Below are 22,338 nucleotides of genomic sequence, written 5' to 3'. Positions count from 1 at the left end.
ACATTAGTATTTGTAAACTTTTTATTTCTTAAAACCATGACTGTGGATGGTATGATAAACAATTAGGTGTTGGCCTGGCCCAGCTTCGTTTAATTATCACAAGATTAACAGACTTGGCTGCCTGTCCAAGTATGCACACCGACAATGGGAAGCCTTGAAGTTAACACAACGTGGGGGTGCACCCAAAAATTTGGTATGTATATTAATTTAGATAAACTCGGATTCCTCCGAAAGCCTTTTGATTCACTTAATGTTATATAATTTACTCCACGTTCTCAATTTTGAATTCATGTGATTTTCTGAGCAAGATTGTGCTTAAAGACTGTTATTGTAAAACTTTAACTTGTGTCACCTTTGGTCTATCGCTGAAGACTTTTTAGACATTTGTCGTTGCACTCATTTCATTTTCATTCATTCATCTTCCGAGCCGCTTGATCCTCACTAGGGTCGCGGGGGGTGCTGGATCCTATCCCAGCTGTCTTTGGGCAGTAGGCAGGGGGACACCCTGAATCGGTTGTCAGCCAATCACAGGGCACACAGAAACGAACAACCATTCACACTCACACCTAGGGACAATTTAGAGTGTTCAATCAGCCTGCCACGCATGTTTTTGGAATGTGGGAAGAAACCGGAGCACCCGGAGAAAACTGGAAACGAACCCGGTACCTCTGCACTGTGAAGCCGATGTGCTAACCACTGGACTACCGGGCTGCACTCATTTTCATTCTTCACCACAAATTCAATATGCTATTAATATTTCATGCTGCCTCTTCAAACCCCACCTGTCAAGAATTGGTATAGTACACAATCCAGGCTAATCCATCAAAATGACGTGTGTGTTAAATAGATAATTTGTTTCTGAAGACAAAGCTGCTAGGCTGTATAAATAGGCTGTAGGCCCAACAGCTTTGAGGTCCTAGTAAAACCATTGCTCATTTCAGGACAAAGATGACACGGAAGATTTTAAAACAAGTACACAAAGTTCCCCAACTAATTACATTTGATGATGTTACTGCTGGTAGGTAACCTGCTGTCAATGCTCATCAATTTGGATCAAAACATTTAAAGTGGTGTCCCCTTTTGTGGTGACTTACCATTTTATCCCATCTCTATGTCATCTTTTTTAAAAAACCTGATTAAGCCCGCTGTTGTCGATCGAAGTGAAAAAAAAAGTTTGACATCTGAATGAACTGAAGTCTCATAAGACAAGTTGACAATTTCTTGAATAATATTTTGAATGTAAATTTTGGTCGGGTCAAACTGAATGTATGATCTTTGTAGTGGTCCAATACTCAAGTACCGGTACTACTGTGTACTCATGAATGTCCCTGAAAACTAAACAGGAAGGAGAGTTACAGTATATTGCCATCTTAACCCCCAGCAGATGTGTAGTGCAGAGGCGTTAGACTTACTGCTGTTTGTGAACGTTGTAAAAAGCCATGAACAGGGTTCCCTTCAAGTTGCCAAGTCAAACTATCATCAGCATGCAAGTGGAAAGCTTGTTAGCCCGCACGTGGGCTTTCAAAGCAACTTGGCTATTTTGGCACACTGGTGATGTGCAGTAAAAAGTGAGAGGCCACAATGTAGCGGAGTTTAGGTCTAGTGTATAGTTTATTTTTTGCAAATAAGAAGGTGGCCAATGACAGTGGCTCCACTCATTCCCTTTCCTTTAAATTCAGAATAGGAGAGGCTTTGAAAATGCGGAAGCCGAAATGGATTCACTGGACTCCATGCAGAAGATCGTAGTGCACAAAATACATTTATATTGGACTACAGGCAGACCTTCCACTTTAGGATGATGTAAAGTTGACGAGTGCGATCACGGATCACAACTGTGAAGTGTTCATTTGGAAATCACCCTCCACTCTAATTTTTTGTGCGAATAATCTGCCTGTGCTTTGATTAAAATCATATTGCGCCACCTGTGCTACAACTTAGACCTGCTTTTCGGTGGTCTAAGGTCAGGTCTAATTTCTGTTATTAAACTGTCCGAAAGAAAACACCGGAACGCCGAGCACGGTGCACGCAACACAGTTCATCGTATTCCCAAACATAGTAATCTAAACTCTCACTGGTTTGAAAATGAAGATGCACCATTTTTTTACGCCGAGCTCGGTTGTGCCTGTCTACAAAAATACTGCCCTGAGACATACTTTCCATAAAGGTTGGCTTGAGTGTGTTTTGTGTCGAAGAAAATAAGTGCCTTGCCCTTTGGGTGAATGTTCGAGAGACCGTGAGCCAAAATCAGTAACCCATGATCTCTCATCTCCCATGATGGCCTCAAACATACAGTCATTTTCCCAGAAGAGTAGTTAGTTGCCCTAAAGGAGTAGTCAGGTGTCCCTAAACATTTGTCCCCTGTGCGTACATGTTGACACTGACAGGAAAGGAAATCAAAGCAGAAGAGAGGTCATTGGGACATGGGGGTCTAGCTTTAAAGGTGAATGTGGAGTTCACAACAGTGCTGAGACAGGGACCACCACATTGACAGTGAAGGGCTCCATAGACAGAAAGAAAGTATGCATAACACACACTGCAGGGTGTGGGGTGGGGGTGTGGGGTGCAGATGACAACAATAACATCCTTCATTCCTGTTCCGAGTCCATGAGTAAGGCAGGCAGCTGGCTTCCAGGCAAGAGAAGGGACTCAGGGGCTTTAAGGGTGACTTGGAGGGTAGAGTGATTGCTGTCGGGGTGCTAGCATGTATCAGATGGATCTGTGCTGAGAGGACCCCCCCCCCCCTCCCCCCCCCCCCCCCCCCCCCTGCACTGGCATCCCATTGACTTGCAGCCCAGGCCTGAGAAGAGAACAGACAGATTTGGTAATATAAGGAAGGTCTTGACAGCTTATTGGTGTGTGTGTGTGTTATTATTTTATGTGCAGGGCTTTGTTACAGCTGTGGCTGTTGCGGAAGTATTATATCGTTTAAATAATGTTGATTTGAGTTTCTTTTGGCTTATGTTGTAACAACATTGGCTGGTGGTGTGCGTGTGTGTGTGTGTGTGTGTTTTAAGTGCAAGAAAGATAGACAAGGGGATTGGCGAAGTACAGACATCAAAGCGTAGTGGAAGAGAGAGAAACAGCTGGTGTGTGCGTGCGTGCGTGTGTGTGTGTGTGTGTGTGTGTGTGTGTGTGTGTGTGTGCGCGCGTTTGTGTTATGCATAAACACACCTTCAAAGACGTTCCTAATGTGGCAGCCCACCTGACTTCAAGCATCAGTATGGGAACACTATCACACACTGCATAGAGCAACTGATCTTGTCACTGCTTCCAAGCCGTATGCAAAACACACCTGTCACTGTGTGTGTGTGTGCGCGCGAAAATGTGTACATAGGGCAATAAATGACAGGTTGTGTGGATCATCCTGTCCTAACATGTAAAGGCTCCGTGCTCCACAGCTGGGCAGCTTCAGCCTGGATTCGGCCTCTGAGACAGAGGATCAAAATGAGAGACAAAATAGCAGGTGGATTTGTCACACATACAGCCGATGCTCGGTAGTCACGTCGTGCTTGGTAATTTGGAATAAATCGTTCAAAAATGGTCTCTTCAACATTATTGTGGATTTTCTAAAATGTTAGGTGCCTTTTTCCCCCCTCTTACCTGCCACACATCTCGTCCTTTCGCCACAGTCTCCTACATTTTGGGCAACGCAAGGACCTAAACTCCACCAATGTGAACAGATAGACCATGCTGAGTAAAAAAAATACAAAAAACGTGGTTCCACAAGTCAATAGAATGGGCATGCCCTTCCCTAAAATAAATTCCATACATTAACAATAATGAACTTACAAATTCTGATGCTCAATTTGAAACTGACTCTCATTGTGAAGTTACAATAAATACACACAAGTATCATTTCTGCAATGCACTAGATTTTAATACACAATAATCATCCTGCAAATATGGCCATTATTGTCTTATTTTCTGGCCCATTCAAATTTTGAGTATAAAGTCCGTCGGACAAAGTGTGTATGATGATCAATCCCCTGTTTGGAGTGACAGCGGCACAAGCTAGCAGCAGATAAAAGTGCTGTGAAGTTGATGTACTTGATAGGTTGTGGCTAGTTCGGCGTACTCAAAAACACACTTCCGTATAGTTGCACATGAAAAAAGGGGCGTCAAATTCCCTGTCACGCTTTTCAGGTGTGCGGTTTCAGCTGTCACACGAACAAGGAGAAAACCAGCGTGCTTTGATAGAACCTCCCTTTTGCAATGATGCACGTTCGTGCGCACACGTTAACTATTTCTTCAATGGAAAGTTGTATTAACAGTGCCATTTCTGTCAAACTAAAGCGTACTGGTCATGCTGAAAACAAAACAAGTAGGAATGTTACAAGAATCATGTCCTAATATTTCAAGGGAAAGACTTTTTAGCAAGTGATAAAATAATCAGGTGATTTAATATTATCAGAAGAGCATTTTCTTTTTCAGTTTTCAATATTCTGAGAAAATGACCTCATTAGCCAGGGGAGTGGTGCCCATCAGGAATTTCTGGAGTTTCATGAATTGCTGGTCCATTTCCAGTCCGTCGACAAATATGTTTCACCGCATGCAGGCCGCCGTATGCGCCACCGTCAATGAATATCCCCGCGCTGAGTCCCCCACCCCCCACCTCCCAGTATGTTCCTGCTCACACGGCCTGAAAATTGAAAAGAAAAATGATTCTATTCAAAAATTGAACGGTAGGTCAAGATCGATTTAATTTGGTCTTTAACTAGTTTTGGAAAAGTGGCAACATATTTGTGGTAAGTCGGATTGATGACAGGAAAAAAAAAGATAAACAGTCTGTGTAGATCTTTCTCGATGCACAAGAATGTGGAAACATTGCATAAACTGTTCTTATTGGTGATGGTGTTGGCAAGACACGGTGGTCATATTAACACAGGTAAACAGTATGTCTATGATTCTAAATCTTTTAAGAAGAAAAACTATGGCGATTTTCTTTTTAGAGTGACCCCAATAATCCCATATGCCATTTGAATTACCATAACATTTAGTAGAAAAGGGACCAAAGGATCTCAGTCAAATCACAGTGGAGGACCTGAGTCAGCAAACACAGTTTGTATTGATCCAAAAAAAAAAAACCTGACATAATCAATTCAACTCCAATTGAATTGACATCAAGCCAAGAAAACGGCATTTCAACAATAGTCGACGCGGTCTTCTCCTTTGCCATTGATGCTGTGTCGGAGGCGCATTTGTCATGTCAAGACCTTCAGGGGAATTCCTGATGAATATTCAGTAAAAATCTATTCTTTCCTTCTCCCCCGTTAATTCCATTGCACCGCAGCTCTCATGTTTGTTCTTGTTGCACATTAGTAAATGGCAGAGTCACGCAAGGTCACCTGAGGTGTGTTTATGACGGCTGCTCGATATATCGTCTATCGATCGCGCAGGCACACAGATGACCGGAGAATGTTCTATTGATCCGTTAATCTAGTGAAGTGTGAAAGTGAAAGGCTCTTGTTTGGTTCAAAATCATTGAAAGAAGAGACCACATAAATCCTTGGGTTGCATTGGATTTACTTAATTTGGACATGCACATCGGTTGTGCATAATTTAAATGTGTTAAACATATATCATGTGAGTATTTTTGTGGAAAAGGGTAGAAAATTACGTCAATCACCTTTTGTTAATGCCCAACCGAAAGTTAAGTACTTTTTTTTTCAGTGTGGCGACTAAAGGAAATTATAAGACTGAGAATAAATGCCGCCTATAATATAAATTGTCATGCACAAATCTTTACCCCTCTTTATATCTCCTCCCTTTCTCCTTCCTTTCCCTTTCACTGCAGAGGAGTCTTTTGCAGTCCCTGCTTGAGATCGATATAGCGTGGCAAGTGATCGATTGACAGAGTGGGAGTGCGTGAGAGATGAGTTCAATACACTTCCATTTACCCTCACTTGCTTTAATTATTTCCACCCCGTTTGAGGGGCAGACAGAGAGGTGTGTGTGCGTGTGGGCGAATGTTCGTGTTTGTGTGGTAGGATAGGGTACTTTGTAATCGTGTCACTCAAGTGAATGTGGACAATAAAAATCGTGCTACGAATGAATTCAGCATCTTTTGAATATTAGCATGGTATTTGTTATTTATGATTATTATTTGTTTGTTGATTTATTTATTGATTTTATAAAATGTGAAAGTGTTCAATAGCTGACCACTGAATGAATACTTTAATGAAATGGTGAATTCTGGTACGATTGTTTGAGCAATTTAAATTGTTCTCGCTTTGTTGGATCATTTTGTTTGTTCGCTTTGTAGCTTCGTGCAGTGCATTCCTACAAAATCACATTCATCATAATATAATAATTTAGGCCGCGTGGTGACAAAGTGTTTCGCACAAGTTGTAATGCCGATTATTTGTAGGTGGGGCCTGCTTATTTTTCCACCTGAGCCTGACTGTGTCATTGAAGGAATCAAGCAAGCATTGCAATGTTATGTCGCTGATGGTGTCGTGGTACACCCGCCTGACTTGTGAGCGGGTAGCGTAGGATCGGTTCCCACTCAGTGAGGGTGTGGATGTGGGTGTGAATGGTTGTTTGTCTCTACATGTACCCTGTGACTGACTGTCGATGAGTTCAGGGTGTAATGCCCCCAAAGTTAGCTGGGATAGGCTCCAGCGACTCTGTTCAGGATAAGCGGTGTTGAAAATGGATGGATGTGTTATTGTTTTCTGGCTTGCTTTGTCACCTAGTGTCTGAATACAGTGATTCATATGCACCGCTCTGTGAAAATATAAAAGCGATCAGCTGGATTTTATTGACCTTACATGTGAGCTCCTATGAAGAAAAGCCAATGTCACCGCCACAAAATCCAAAATATTGTGCTGATCATTTTTACCTTTTTACAGGTTGATGTGGACAAGAGTGGGATTGTGCATATGAATTTTAATCGTGATTGGTCATAGTTTTCAGACATTTAGTGATGCTTAAGTTTTGTTCAACTCAATAGGCCAGAATTTGGCTTGACAATAATTCAAAGTCGGGCTTTCTAAAATCCTGCACACGTGACCCGAGTGGGAATGCATTGCATTGAGTAGATGAATGGATGGACACCAGAGGGCTAACTAACCCCCCTGCCTGGTGTTGGTAACTTGGAGTGCATCATTTTGGAATAGGTTGTGGCGGACCTGCTATACTCCCTTGATGTGGTGTTGGGGTGGAAAAAAATAAGCCAAGCTAACGCTTGTAGACTGAACTCTAATACATAACGACCCATGAAAAATTCAGCTTACGAAAATTTCGGAACGCATTGTGTTTGTGTATCCTGGTGACTTATCAAAGAAAACAGATCTGGCATGACAGAACCTGCATGTAAGCTGCTCATTTCCTCACTCTCAAGTGAGCAATTGAGATATTGTATGTACATTTTGGGGACGATTGATGCCTGAGGTTATTAGTGGTATATGTACAATTGTTTTCCGCTGACTTCCACCAAAAGAAAGAGGAAGGTAGGACGTGGCTGTATTCAGTTGAAAGGTGTGGTTTTAGAGTCATTAGTTATTTACTGATCTCTTTAAAACAAATTGATGAAATTGAAAATGCAAGCTAATCTCATTTTCCTGATCAATAAATACATAAAGTTTTTGAGTGAAAAAATCGGACATGGGATGATCCCTTTAATGACAGATGCTGATTGAAAGTGGTCAAATTCATGCATCATGCTCCCACGATTAATAGAAGTTAAGCCATCTTGCATTTTATATTATTGATATTTGCTTGAGATATTTTACTGAGCAGCTACGACAGAAATACAGGTGCCACTTTCTTTTCCGGTTCTAAGGATCTCATCATAGTTTTCCTTTGTCAATGAGACTAGTACCCCTCTAGGGTACAATCACACCAAAATAAAAAAACACACACACACAAAGGGCAAGATTATCCATGTCAAGTTTAATATCATTCAAATGTATATGGGGTGTGTCTAAAGGTGTGGGTAGTAGTCACTCTTGGTTCTGTCAGGAGTCACGACCGGTCAAATCATTTGTTAGTCAAAAGCGGTATATCTGTTGTGAGCATTGGGCAAGAAGTTTGTTTTGTCTGAATTCACCACAGCTGAGTCACTCGCACCATTACTCTCACGCACAGAGAGGCGATGAATGACAGCGCGCGTGTGATGTTGCATGTGTGCGCACGTGCGTTGTCAACCGCATGAAGATAGCCCGTGTGTGGGTGCCGCCTTTTGGAGATACGGACCAGCAGGGATCGCCTTCACACCTGCCTGCCTTTTGGCAAAAACAAAACTCCTCATCCATCTCATGCACACGAGCACACGCGCTTTCATTCACACATCTTGTCATTGATGGCATAGTGTCGGAAATGTGTTGACAGCTCTGAAGAATTACAAACTACCATATTTCCTCAGTGCCCTGGTAGGGTGATTTACTCAAGTACTAAAGGCCCTGGCACCAAAGGCATTGAAATCATATCCTGTATACGCACACACACACACGCAAATTCAAATGATATCCAGAAACATATGGGGAACATATTTTTTGTGTAGTGAGCACACATTTATGGCCAAAAAAGGGAGGGTTTTTTTTTTCCTCTCCAGAGGCTAAGGGGGAGGTGGGTCCTTGACCAATATGTAGGGATGAGCGAGGGAAGGAAAAAAAACATAACACTTTTCACGACTTCACATGAGATTCACTTATTAGTCTTCGGGCAGTATGCCGGGACACCCTGAACTGGTTGTCAGCCAATCTCAAGACACGCATGGAAAAACTATCACGTAATCGTTTCAGAAAATAAACCAAAGATTGGACTCCAGTGACCCCCTGTTCATCATGGTCGATACAGTACATAAGAGACGTTTCTGCAATAGGTGAAAATCTGCAGCTCAAACATGGACGTACGATCTGTTTGTGCTTCAACTACCCTGATTATAAAGGGAAGAGGAAAGCCTCTTTGATTGGCTGGGAGTTGGCTACGTTCCCTCCCACAGCGGCATACGACTGACCAAGTGCCATCTTCCCACCTGTGTGAGTCTAAGAAAATACCCAAAACAAAAAAAACTCCACCCATTCAGACAATTCAACTGTGCTTTGTGCTAGACTTGCACTGGGCAGGAAAATAGGGTCCCATGTGTTTAGATATGTGCATTTTAGAGGCAAGGTCTGGTGGGGTTAGTGCGTCGACCTCACAGTACAGAGGTCATGGGAATCGATCCCGGCTTCGGCCTTCCTGTGTGGAGTTTATTTATATCTTCTTCCTGGGCCTGCGTGGGTTTTCTCCGGGTGTTGCGGTTTCCTCCCACATTCCAAAAAACATGCATGGCAGGCTGATTGAACACTAAATTGTCCCTAGGTGTGAGTGCGAATGGTTGTTCGTTTCTGTGTGCCCTGCGATTGGCTGGCAACCGATTCACGGTGTCCCCCGTCTGCTGCCCGAAGACAGCTGGGATAGACTCCAGCACCCCTACGACCCTAAAGTGCTTCAGAAAATGGATGGATGGATGGTCTGGCGGGGTTGCGTCTGATGTGACATACTGGTTGGAGAACGGTTGGCCGTTGCCTCAAGCAATGACAAATAAGCATCTTTGGGGGGTTTTCTTTCTTTTTTTTTTAACTGATCCCCGAGCGTTAAATATTTGAAAAGCGCATTGGCACCTGTGGCTTTACTTTTCCATACACAAGGGTATAATGCAAAAATTATTTTTTTTAAAAAACCTCGGCAACCAAAGAGGGCCGTAGTGGGAGAACATTAGACAGGAGACATGAAACATGTTTGGTTTGTTTTAGTTTGTTCATTGAACATATAAACAAATATATGAACATAAAATATTGCCATAGAAAGCTTACATGGTCAAAAGTGTTAAAGTAAAAAAAAAAAAAGTCCAACCCATTGTTCTCTGTACATTATATTCCAAAGAATGACCCTGCCAAGCACCAGGTCTGCATTGTTCATCTCAATTTTACTTTTTAAAATCCACGCCTATTCCTTCATGGCTGCTTGCATGCCGAATCCAGTATGGGCAATCTAACCATTTGATGGAAAATCCCACAGAGGACTGCACCACAAAAAAAAAAAAAAAAGGACTCGGAGGCAGGAGACTACACGCTCACACGCATGCATGTGCACACACACACACACACACACACATACGCACACCCTCACACATCAGTCAGACATGCCTCTGGTCAGGAGAACCCCTGGCTCACCTTCACACAGATTCATAGATCACACACACTTTGGCGCACACACAGTCACTGTCTCTCTCTTTTTTACTCTCAGTCACAGGCATACACACACACACACATGCACGTACGTACATGAACGTTGTGCTGACATGAATCTATGCAGTTACTTTGACTCATATAAACATGCCTCCCCCTTCCAGCGCGCGCGCACAAATACACACACACTTCAAAGGAAGATTGCAGCATGACAGGCTGCAACACTTCGAACCCACATGCAGCGTTACTGTTGGTAATACCTCCTCTCACAAAGCCACCTGTTTCTTAGAAACCTTCAAGCCATTCCTTCCTCACTCTGTCCTGGTATGAACAACAATATACACGCAAACACACACACATGCTGGTACTCAGCCATCTTTCTGGCTCTGAGGTCCTCTCACCGCACACTGTGAACCCCTATCAGGGGATTACATCCAATCTGACTCTTTTCCTAACGAGACACAATGTTCTCCCTGCTTCTAAAGGTTGGTTTTACGTCAAAGGAGGTTCTTCATTCCCTTAAATGAAATCGGATTCAAAAAGCCAAAGTAGTTGTTGTCAAAAAATCAAATTACAATGTGCCCTGACATGATTGTCACCATTTTATGTTATGTTATGAAATTTGCAGTGAGCTCAACTTATTTTTAAAATCTAAAACTCTTTTGGCTAATCCTGTTGAGATGTACTTACATTTTAAAATATTGAATCTATCATCTTTATCATCCTTTTTGCAAAAGCTGATCCACATTCTACACTGAGATACATTTGTGTTACGAAATTGTATGTCGTGAAAATGGTAAACCTTGAAATGAGAAAAATGACGAAAACATTCATCGCAGCTGAAATTCGCTCAACACTTGTACAAGGCGTACTCCTTCATGGAATGACAACGAGAGAATCCGGTCAAAGAGTCCAATCCAATTTGAACAGATTCTCTGTGGCCAGCATTGGTAAGAGAGTGGGGAAAGTAGTTCTTATTTTCTTGTTGAACAACATATGCCATTTGGCAGACAGAAAATTATACTATAAATCCTGTAATGGTTTTTACATGACATGTTTTATTGACTGTACATGCTTGTAAGTGCATTTTCTTCTTTGTAGAATTGGAAGGTGGCAGAATGAAGGGGAAGCATGGCTCTTTTCTCCCAACGTCAACAAGCACTCATCGTTGACATGAGCAGAAAGTGCATCAAACAGCCGGCGATGTGAAGCACTTCGGCAAGATGCCACACACAGGCGAGATTTTGGAGAATGAATCTCAGTGAATTTGACAATCAAGTAAGTCTTGTATTTATCCATCGATCCCTTTTTAACACCGCTTATACATATGTTGCGTATGATTAAATTGTGGCCCACCAATGTCATTTTTTTTCAGAGTAGTTCAATTGTGAATGGAGTTCGGATTTTTGTATTTTGCCTTTAAGGTTTTGAAGAATGGGTAGGAGGTTTCAAGAAATGTCATTTAGCAACTGTGAAAAACTAACAGTCACTCGCTGCTTTGAGGACATCAGTTGGGCAGCTGAGGTCAAAGGTGACATCGGCCTGATAGGTTCACTACTTGTCAGCATCTTCATTAACTCTTTGGAGATTAATTTCCTCTATCAAAGCAAGAACCAGACTCGCATTAAAGTAGCAAACACAAGAAGGCAAACCAGAATTATGAAATGAAGCAGGGAAGCATAGTGCTTTGTGGTTACATGTCTGCCTCATACTTCAGAGGTTCGCCATTCGAATCACAGCTCAGGCCTTCCCGTGTGAAGTTTGCAAGTTGTCACTTGTGCGGGTTATCTTTGCATGGGTAGCTTCCTTCCACATTCCAAAAACATGCATGTTTGGTTCAGTGCACACTCTAAATTGTCTGTGAATATGAGCGCTTAATGACTGTCCAAATGTGACTTGCGATACACTACCGAGAGGTCCGGGTTATACCGTGCCTCTCAGCTCCAGCTCGGAGCAAAAGCGCTGTAGAAAATTGATTGATGGATGGATCGAGGTTGATGAGTCAAAGCGTCAAACATCATTTTAAACACTTTTATGGGTCAGAGAAGATATTTTTTCCATTCAACATTCGTTAGTTTTTCATCTGCATTATAATATAAAAATATGACATTTCAAACAATGAAGATTAAATAATAGTTCAGTATTTTTTTATTATTTTTTTTAAAAAGGAAAAGAAATTTGTGGCATGCACAGCAAGATTCCACACACGTTCGAGCACAAACATTTGATTGACGGTGGGACATCCTTACTGACACAATCACTCTTACGCATATCTGTGCTCACTCTGTTCGAGTGGTATATTCATTCCGGGTTGTTCCAAGAAAAAGGCATGACTCACCTGTAGGTGGGTAGGTGAAGAGAGAAAGAAAGGAATGATGAAGGAGAGGATGAAAGACTGCAGCAATGCATCCGGCCTACCAGTCACTTGTTAATTGCGGTGAATGTCAGTGGAAGTGCAAACTGTCTCTTCACACTGATGACTTCATGTTATGTTTCCCCTTTTGTTTTCAGTGCTTCCATCAGCATGTAGTTGGCTTCAATGAACTAAACGTCTTGACATCTGCCACCCTCCTTGATTTTTTTTTTAGCCATGAAATCCATGCTACATACTATTTCAAGGAGAATTTTACTGTTAATTATATGTGACTCCCTTTGTTTCGTATATAAAACACGGTTGCAGTTGAAATCTATGTGGGACGTTGTTGTTGGTTTTTTTTTTTTTTTGTCACGAGATAAATATTATATCCAATTGTGTAGATTGTTGCAACAAAGGAAAGCACAACATGGCACCCACGGTATTACTATTTTCTCGAATCTCCTTTTTCTAGAGACCTTTGCCAAGGCAACCATTATGTTGGGCCTCTGCCCTTGTGAAATAAACACCTGCCCGGAATAATAACATGTAGGAGAAAACAGAAAAATCCTTTTCATTTAATCCACATTGGCACACCTTTGAAAATGTTTTTTAATCTTTCTGTAGATTTATGAGGACTTGAACTATGTTTCGTATCTGCCACAGGGATTAATTACCATGAATATTACTGAATAATTTTAGCTGACATTCTTACATATGTATTGTTTAAAGAAGCTAACTCTCTGACATAGTATTTAGCTTATGGTAGCTTGTCTGTTTTGAACTCAACGCCTCCTGTTTCCTGACCAAAACCTTAAACTCCAGTGTAATGCCAATGGCAAATATACAGTTTCATTCATGGAAACCATGTTTCTCTGTAAATTTTACTTTAATGCACAAAAAAATTGTCATATTTGTTGGTTTGGGATCAAAATAGTCGACTAAATTTGAAGATCGCTACATTTTGTAGGAAAATAACATTCTTTTTACCGAACATGGAGATGCAGCAGTATACATTTTAGCATATGAATATGCAGAAATGACACACAAATTAAAATAGCAGAAAAAGATTCTCTATTTTATTTTGTCGTCCCTGTAAAAATATATTCTTAAAATAAATAAATATAGGAAATAAATATACTGTTTGTCCCAGGATTTAGAGCCTCATAAATAAGAATACAATCTGTCTGCTGGCCTCTAAATTCCTTGTGTCCACTCTGTGCTTGTCGTTTGACTGCAATCAGCGAGGAGAACAGTACAATTCCTTCACTGGGTCGTAGAGTATGAGAGTATGGAGCAGAGCACAGCCGCCACAAAGGAAGTCCATACAAATTTGCTTGTCTTCGTCCTCATTTTCATTTTCAGTGCATCAGCAATCAGGACCTTTCAGATAGATGGCTTCCACTCCCTTCTACAGCACAAACATGGCTGCTTTCCAGTGCATAAAACTACCCTTTGTTGTAAACCAGCCATTCTGTATAGAGGGCTACACATTTTTCAAAGTGGTTTACTTAGCAGCCTCAGTAAGGTGTAGCTATAAAACAGAAAGGCGGCAGGAAAAACAAAAAAAGAAACGCCTATCTGCTTGTTTCATCTTAACTTTCCTTCGTTCACTTAAACATGCAAATTTGGACGAGCTGGTAGCATGGAGACTTAAAGAAAATCCATCTTAGCTACTGATGCCATTGCATGTGGCAATAATATTTGGGGGTTCCGTTTCTGCTGCATTATCCCGGACATTTCCTGGTGCTTTTCTGCCAAAGTCCCTTGCAAAGTGGTGCGGAGAGAGTCGGTATCCTTCCACCGTACCATCATTCAGCAGTCTGGATCTGATGCATTTCTTTCAACCGCTTTTGAATCAAACGTCCCCCTCAAAAGGCAAGTATGAGATGCACATGATCCCTTTCAGTTCTGTTTCTAGCCCACATTGGTTTGGCCTCAGCTCTGTCCAAGTATATCCCTATACAGTTCTGGTACTCTGTCTGGATCGACAGGTCTCGGTAGGAAGTGCGTGAACTTCTGATGTCGCCTCGATCTCGTTCCATCCCGTGGTGTACCGTCTTTGTTCAGGGCAACAAAGAAAAATGATCCTTTTTCTCCATGTCTGTAGATGTTGGATGAGTAGGTGTTGTACCAGTTCTCTTCAAATTGCTCCCGAAAAACACTTTCTGCTGATAGCTTTTGCTGCAAAACCAAAGAAAATTAAGGTTATCAGTCGAAAAGAAGCGTGCCAAACTCATTTTTTGTCGCGGGCCACATTGTTGTTATGGTTTGACTTGGAGGGCCGTTAGGAATTTTGGGAAACCATTATAAATGTTTAATCACCTCCACATATTACATACACAGCGCACAACAAATGGATGGATAACTAGTTTTAAATTCAGAAGTCAAGAATAATGACTGTTATTGTGGATTACATATGACAATTTGAAATTTTGGTTCAGACTTTAGCAAGCATAATGGAACTTGACATGCTTGATTTGCTTTTGCGGGCCACATAAAATGATGAGGCAGGCCAGATCTGGCCCCCGGGCCTTGACTTTGACACCGGTGATCTCGAATGTCACACCCGTTGGTAAATGAGCAGTGGCGGATCGTCAATAGAGATCGCACCTTGAAAAGCACATCATCAAATGATGAAAAGGAACTATGATAATGCAAATACATTTTTTTTTTTTCCCCAAGATGGCGCCCGAGTAGGCAGCCTTCGGCAAGTGCTCTTCAAGAGCCTTGCTTTTTTTGTTCTTTTTTTGCTGTTTTTGTCTTTTGTTTTGTCACGTTTTTTGTTGTTTCATTGTGTGGACCCGATATGGACTGTTTTCAGCGCTTTTTGGCCACGACATTCGTCAAAGGAGCAGTATCTGTGCTTGGTGGTTGCGCCTTCTCGGCAGCACGCCTGTACCAGCACAGATTTTGATTGGGAGGAATGTCGGCGCCATTGACTGTCGGTGCTGGACAGACCTGGGGCGCTTGTGTTTTTTGCGCCAGTAATGGGCAGCATTTTTCACAACCCCGATTTGTTCAGTGGCTATGTCAGCGCTGTTGGACAGTTGGCGTTGGTGCGGCTGGATGGATGGCCGCTGAAGTTGAGGATGAGGAGAGAGGAGCGTTGGCGAAGAGCGCCGATGCGTATTTGGAACCGTGAGTCGCCGCTTGGAATTGAAATGGATTTCCATGGGACAGGAGAAGTGAACCAATCTCTTTTTTCGTCAATGGATGCTACAGCTTCTTGTTGACTTTGAAACTTAGCTTGTAGCCGACGTGTGCACATTTTGAGCATGACGTCTCTGATCCACTGGTTAAAGGACACTTTGATTCTCTCCTCTTTCATCTCAAACCGCTTCAAACAACAAAGCGTGTGACGGAAAAGTGGTTAGGACCGCATGACTGTCCGTGTTTTATGTTATGTGTTGTGTTTATTATTTTACTTTATGTTAACTGTTTTGTAAAGCGCTTTGTTACAGCTGCCGCTGTTGTGAAAGCGCTATATAAATCAGCATGTATTGTATTGTATTGTATTGTATCTAAACATCATAAATGTATATCTGTTTCGAGATAAGCAGGATAAATAGTAAAAAGTTATTGATGAGGAAAATTCATTTGTTTATCTCTGGTGTCGCAATCGATGATATACTTCCAGTTTGGCCACAGACGACAATGCTGGCAGACTTTCATTAAATATGTGACATACGGCGTTTGGTCCACGTAAGCACGTCTTGTGCACCACTGGACGCTGAATTCTACGTTTAAACAGAGATACCGTAATAGCAAAAGTCATTTCCTTTCCGGCTGTTCTGAGTGGCTCCTGCCTTTGATGGGAACCTGCCCCATCCGATATGGCCAGCAGGTAGCATTGCGCTCAGTAAGACTTGTACAGCAAATCTGCTTTTGCCGTTCTATTCAAATAAGTGGAGTCACTTCAACGCGTTTCTAGAGGAGAACGTAGAGCTCGAGCTGCATGTTTAAGAACAAGTATCGTGGATTTATGGGCTTAATCATAGGTGTTTTAACAAAATTACAGGCAGGCTGAAGTGAAGACTGCACTTGTCACTCTTTTCAGCTGTCTTAAGAAAGGCCCTGGTCGGGGAATTGTGTAGCGTGATTATGTGACAAGCTCCTATGGATTTATCGGTGAAGGGTCATGATTTTTTATGGCCTGAGTGCAAGCCACAGCTGGAGTAACATAGTGTTTACCTTTGGCTTTAAAAAAAAAATAAAATAATTGAAATGCCTTTCTAAAATTGAATGTCACGTAATAATTTAGTTAAAACTCAACTTGATTTATACAGTGCTGCATAACAACCGCAGCTGTAAGAAACTGCTGTACATAAATGGTAAAAGGTAGTAAGTAGTAGTAGTGATCTAATCATAAATAACTGATTCCAATGTTGTCTTCTCATTAAAATCTACAATAGCTCCCTTGACATAAAGCATACAGGAGGTGCAGTTTTCTTCCTTCTTTATGCACGTTGTGCAATGAGACTACTGCTACTAATAATGAAAAGATAATAAAATGAATGTACGTATATTTGACTACGACTCCCCTGGCAAAAATTCCACCAGGCGCCATTGTCAATGAGGTAACGCAGGAGTTTTTATGATTGGAAACAAAAATATACTCACCGATCCATACAGTTCCCCTTTGCTGTTCATGGAGAGGTAAAGGCCACTGTCCACACCTCTGATGCTCACCAGCCCCACAGCCAGACTGATAAACTCCAAAATACCTGAGCACAGGTTAAAACACATTAAAACACAGAACTCTTTGACAGGAAAAATCAAAACGTCATCTTATGGTTTGTAATACCTATCTACTTTCTAAACCAAAGGAGTAAAAATCTCCGAGCAGAGTTACAGTAACTTGAATATAGCTGTAAGAAGTGAGGTTAGATGTCTGGAATGGCCTCTGGCGTGAAGTCACATTTGGATCTCAGGGGGAATGAATCAAGTGCCAGAAGAGTTACTACCTCAGTGCTGCAAAAATAAATCTTTACGCGGCCTACTTTGATGTTTATGATAAAGCTTTTGATCATCTTTATAACCCAGGACGAAATAAAAAGCTTTCAATCTATGTGAAAAGAAAACACCACGCGTACATTCTCGGCATATAAAGTACTTTTTGTCTCATTGACACTTGGCTTTTGCAGCTTAGAAACATATTCGTCTTTTGCCTTCGTCAAACAGTTAGTGGAGCCTATTAGTCAGCCTTATGCGCTACAAATGGACTCTTATGGAACCCCAGTACTGACAGTGCCGCTCAATATATTGCAGCAGCTGTCGTCACAGTGGTAAAACGTTTTATAAGTACGTTCAATATGCAAGGGCTGCCGTGGATGTTCTAGGGAGGCAATATCCTGACCGGCTACAACATACAAGATAAACAGTATTGAAAATGAATGGATGAATGGCTGCACTTTGGTATAGAACTGTGTTGCATCCCACATTAAGAAAGAGCTGTTTATAAAGGTGGGGTTGGTGGGTTGGTTAATAAATTCATGTATCAGACCATGATGCAGTGCATTATACACAAATGCAATCATAATCCGACTTTTAATGCTGGAGAACCCACAGGGTCAAATCGGCCCCTATAAATTCTGCTACTCAAATGCTACCCTTAAATCCCAAAGGGTCAAATTTGGCCCTAATCCTAAATTACGATTAAAGCATTGAATATTTGAAAATACATATATTTTGGTGTTCAGTGATTGTGCAGTCATTTAATGTACAATTGATCGTTTTCCAAAGCAGAAAAGGGTTCTTGGGTTCTCCAGGGTTAAACACTGTGTTCTTCAAAATTGAGTTGTGTTATGTGACTCCGTGTTGTACTTTATGTGAGCTTCTCTAAACTTGGAGGCGATGCATTACAACCAGGGTTAAAATCAATTTCTCACATCAACAGCGAGAGTAAGCCTGTGTTTTACCCTTGAGCCAAACTGGTGATGATACTTGTGGGGTGGCAGTAGAGCTTCCAGACAGATGTTGAAGGCTCAGGTCTTGCAGAATATAAATATAGTGGCAGCCAAATTGTTGAACAGATGCTAATGTGCTCCCCGGCTGTTGTCGAACGCTAGAGCACCCTTTCACTCAGACATCTCTCCTTGCATTCCTGCATGCGAGTGATTTTGTTCAATGTTTGCGTAACAATACAACGGAGAGAAAGTTCAATTTCACCTCGAGGCATTAAAATCAGTATAATACAATAAAAATAAGGACAATAGTGACTTGCGCACCGAATCTGCTGTGGTCCTCTCTGGTGCCCCGCACGGTACCATCGGGGTGGATTTCCATATGGAAGCCGGTCCTGCAATAGAGCTGTCGCCGTCTCAGAATCCCCTTGAGGTGGCTGAGGTCCGCTAAGCTCCGGGAAAGGCGTTCGGACGACATCAGGTGCTCCTGCCGCTGCTCTTGCCGCACGAGTCCGCTCACCGTGCCGTATTCCACCGCGCCGGCCGGGGTGAGAAGGAAATGAGCACCACCCGCGGAGCCAAAGCTGTCCAGAAATCCGTTGAAGATCCCAACCTCAGCTGCTGCCCCCATCACAGTGCGAACGGACCGATCCGCTTTACTAGACCCGAAAGTGGAGCTCCGTAGCGCTTCTTGGAGCGCAAAGTTAAAGTTACAGTGCAGTTAATCAGCACCTCGTGGAACGGATGTATGCGGACATCCCGCTTTGCACAACCGCGTCGGGTCTCCTCCTCTGCGCTGCAGTTTATCACCGCATCATCATCATCATCATCATCATCTCGCCAGTGCGCTGCCTCTCCTCGGGATACTCCTCTTTGCTCCGATGCACGTTGGAGGGGATTCTCTTTCTCTCTCTTTCTCTTCCTCTACCTCCCCCCCTGAATTCACTTCTTACTTTTTATTTATGACCGGTCTCCCGCACTATCCAGCGACAGAATGGATAACGCAAGAGGCAGCCGCAGCTTACGTCTATATAATGCACTCAGGGTAGCACTCGCCCCGAGTGATCTTTTATGCAAATGAGCCCTGATCTCCTCCTTTATGGCGCATTTCAGCACTGCCCCTCAAGACAGCCAGCCCAGCACTCGCTGACTGAAGCGCATCTAAAACGGCCTTATGTTTTCGTTCGAATGAAAACTACTTTGTGGAAAATGGATTGGTGGGCTCGGGCGTTATCATGGGATGGCAGGAGATCCCTGTTCAACCAATCAAGCGTTTGTGCACTGACACGAGTGCAGCGACCTTGGTGCGAAGAATAAACATTGCGCGAATGTGCGCGTGTGCCAAACAGCAATGAAAGTGATCTTGCGATTACCCCAAACGCCCCGTGCACGCCCCCCCCCCCCGTATCGAAATGGCTCGGGTGCAGCGAGAAGGAGAAGGAAAGCCCCCGTTTGCGTAATTTTCGCAGACGGCTGTTGATTTATTGCCCTCGAGTTTTATGTAAGCCAGCAGTACATTTACGAGGCCCGTACAGGGGCAAACTCACACACACAGCGGCTCGTACACACCTGTGCAAACGACATCACTTGACTGTCAATCCCATCATTGATCTTGGCAGGTGTCTTTGAACAGCACTGGAACTCATACATCCTTAATTGTGGTCTGAAAGGGCGAATCAAAGACACACACGCTTCAAAGTGGAGAAGATCTTGTAAGAGGATCAGGCGAAAACAACCCGGAGTGGGGAAATACCTGTTTGAACTGCAGGCCTCCAAAATTACCCCGACACATGACACTCGGTTTTGTAATGCATGACTTTTTTTTTGCCTACATGCTGTCAGAAAAACAGGGGTTCCGATCGACCTAAACGGGTGATGATTGGACTTACAGAAACTGTTTGCAGGCTGCGCAGTCAAATTATGTGTTGATAAATGACGTGTTACAAATAGTTGTACCGTACTTAAATACAAAGCTCTCAATTGTATATCTCAAACATTCCCCCCGTTGGACATTGACCAGTTTGAAATGAGCAGAAAGGGACGTTACAAAGCAATTAGCAGGCGCACACCAGCAGAGATTCGCCAGCCATTCATTCACGCCTTTATTTGAAACTTGAGAGATCAGTGAGGGCAAACCCTTATTTTTATTCATTCATTCATTCATTCATCTTCCGAGCCGCTCGATCCTCACTAGGGTCGCGGGGGGTGCTGGAGCCTATCCCAGCTGTCTTCGGGCAGTAGGCGGGGGACACCCTGAATCGGTTGCCAGCCGATCGCAGGGCACACAGAGACGAACAACCATCCGCGCTCACACTCACACCTAGGGACAATTTAGAGTGTTCCATTAACCTGCCACGCATGTTTTTGGAATGTGGGAGGAAACCGGAGCACCTGGAGAAAACCCACGCAGGCCCGGGGAGAACATGCAAACTCCACACAGGGAGGCCGGAGCTAGAATCGAACCCGGTACCTCTGCACTGTGAAGCCGACATGCTAACCATTGGACTACTGGGCCACCCCTTATTTTTAGTTATGTATAATAAATAGGAAAGAAACAAAACAACAGTTGCATATAAAAGCAAAATAGTCCATGATCATATGACTGTATTGAGATGCTCGATTGTAACAATTGTGTAGAGTATGAATGTCTGCATGGGATTTTCAAAGAAAATATCTTTTAGATCCTCATTGGGTGAGGAAATGAAATTAGAATAATGGGGTTCTTTGCTTTCACTCTTTAATATCATTAACTTTGAATCGAAGATGCACTCATAATTTGTAATGCATCCTTAGTGATACATCAATTCAAAGAATTTCAAGAGACCGAAAAGCTGAATGCAGTTTTTTACAAGATATCAAAGTGCCTGAGCATATTGTCCAGGTTCACTTTCATTGGTCCGCAGAAAATGAAATACATGGACTTGATTTGGATTTTCAAGCCCACCTGATACAAAAACTTTAAATTTAGAGAGCTTTTAAATATTATTCCTACCATGATATCAGCTCTCTTTTAGTCCATGAGTACATATTTTTTCAGTGGATAATTTCCCAATACATGCACCTCGGGCTAGTAGCATTTGGGAATATTTGCAGTGCCCCTTTTGCATTCAACTTGATCCAAAACGTTTGACATAATATATTCAAGAGTGAAGTAAATACTAACATATTTGGCCTGTTTTTTTTTCTAATTACCTTCCACATGATCATAGAAACACACCTTTTAGAAATGGTCACCTCCCAGGAGAGTGGAAGGAGCCTCTTGGGGTGAGCGCCACAGTGATAGACGGTTCTCCAAATTAAAAAATGTATTGTGCTTGTTCTTCGAGCTTGCCATGACGTGAGCCCAATCTCAGCCGACAACGTGACGCCATGGTCCTTTTAGTACCTATTCTTTCCTACATCCTCCTCTTGCTCCTTGCTTCCCACTCTACAGCGTCGGCTGAATCAAACAAGACATGTGAGACGCTTTAAGCGGCCTCACCAGCAGCAAAGTGGCAGTTTTTTTTCTCTTTTTTGTTGTTGTAAGAGGAACTGATAAACAGAATTCCAGGCAAAAAAACAAATTATGCCTTGGAATCAAATTACTGGGAACCCATTCGGTAAAAAGAACCATTAAAAAAACATCCCTGTTGTAGGAAGGAAAATCCAGTCCAAAAAACCCCAAAAACAAAACTGTACGTGGTTTTACCAATTTTAGCAATGGGATTTTATCATTTTACACATAATGTAAGGAGCTGTGTCAACATTTCTGCTCTTGCAAAGATGTCGTATCCATACAACTTTAGAGTTGTGAGTATTTGAGAGGAGCTTGGTTCACATCCGTAGTAGATGCTGGTTACACAAGCTTTCCGTTCGTTCTATACATTGCAATGTGGACATTTGAGCGTTACAAGTCTTAGTTCTT

At 42.4% G+C, this 22,338-nt stretch overlaps 1 protein-coding gene and 1 long non-coding RNA gene across 2 annotated transcripts; one reads left to right on the top strand and one right to left on the bottom strand.

The window, feature by feature from the left end:
* The first annotated feature begins 103 nt into the window (after window positions 1-103).
* On the top strand, window positions 104-12,865 carry LOC127612803 (uncharacterized). The gene is made up of 3 exons (XR_007965953.1): window positions 104-193; window positions 11,277-11,453; window positions 12,687-12,865. It is a non-coding gene; the product is annotated as an uncharacterized LOC127612803 (long non-coding RNA).
* A 725-nt stretch (window positions 12,866-13,590) lies between these two features.
* On the bottom strand, window positions 13,591-19,704 carry LOC127612786 (fibroblast growth factor 20-like). The gene is made up of 3 exons (XM_052083582.1): window positions 18,759-19,704; window positions 17,152-17,255; window positions 13,591-14,712 (listed from the first exon to the last, which is right to left on the bottom strand). The coding sequence occupies exons 1-3, from the start codon at window positions 19,063-19,065 to the stop codon at window positions 14,467-14,469; spliced, it is 657 nt and encodes a 218-aa protein (XP_051939542.1). The 5' UTR covers window positions 19,066-19,704; the 3' UTR covers window positions 13,591-14,466.
* Between the last annotated feature and the right edge of the window lie 2,634 nt (window positions 19,705-22,338).

The sequence above is a fragment of the Hippocampus zosterae genome, chromosome 13 (genome assembly GCF_025434085.1).
Source record: "Hippocampus zosterae strain Florida chromosome 13, ASM2543408v3, whole genome shotgun sequence".
Lineage (NCBI taxonomy): Eukaryota > Metazoa > Chordata > Actinopteri > Syngnathiformes > Syngnathidae > Hippocampus > Hippocampus zosterae.
The sequence above is the reverse complement of the archived record's forward strand: the minus strand, read 5'-3'. Positions and strand labels throughout refer to the sequence as shown.

Bases quoted from the DNA above. Each gene is read 5' to 3' on its own strand.
- LOC127612786 (XM_052083582.1), bottom strand. From the start codon at position 19,065: ATGGGGGCAGCAGCTGAGGTTGGGATCTTCAACGGATTTCTGGACAGC. The intron at 17,256-18,758 runs GTGCGCAAGTCA...ACCTGTGCTCAG, and splicing joins AGAGGACCACAGCAGATTCG to GTATTTTGGAGTTTATCAGT. The intron at 14,713-17,151 runs GTGAGTATATTT...TTGGTTTTGCAG, and splicing joins AAGGGGAACTGTATGGATCG to CAAAAGCTATCAGCAGAAAG.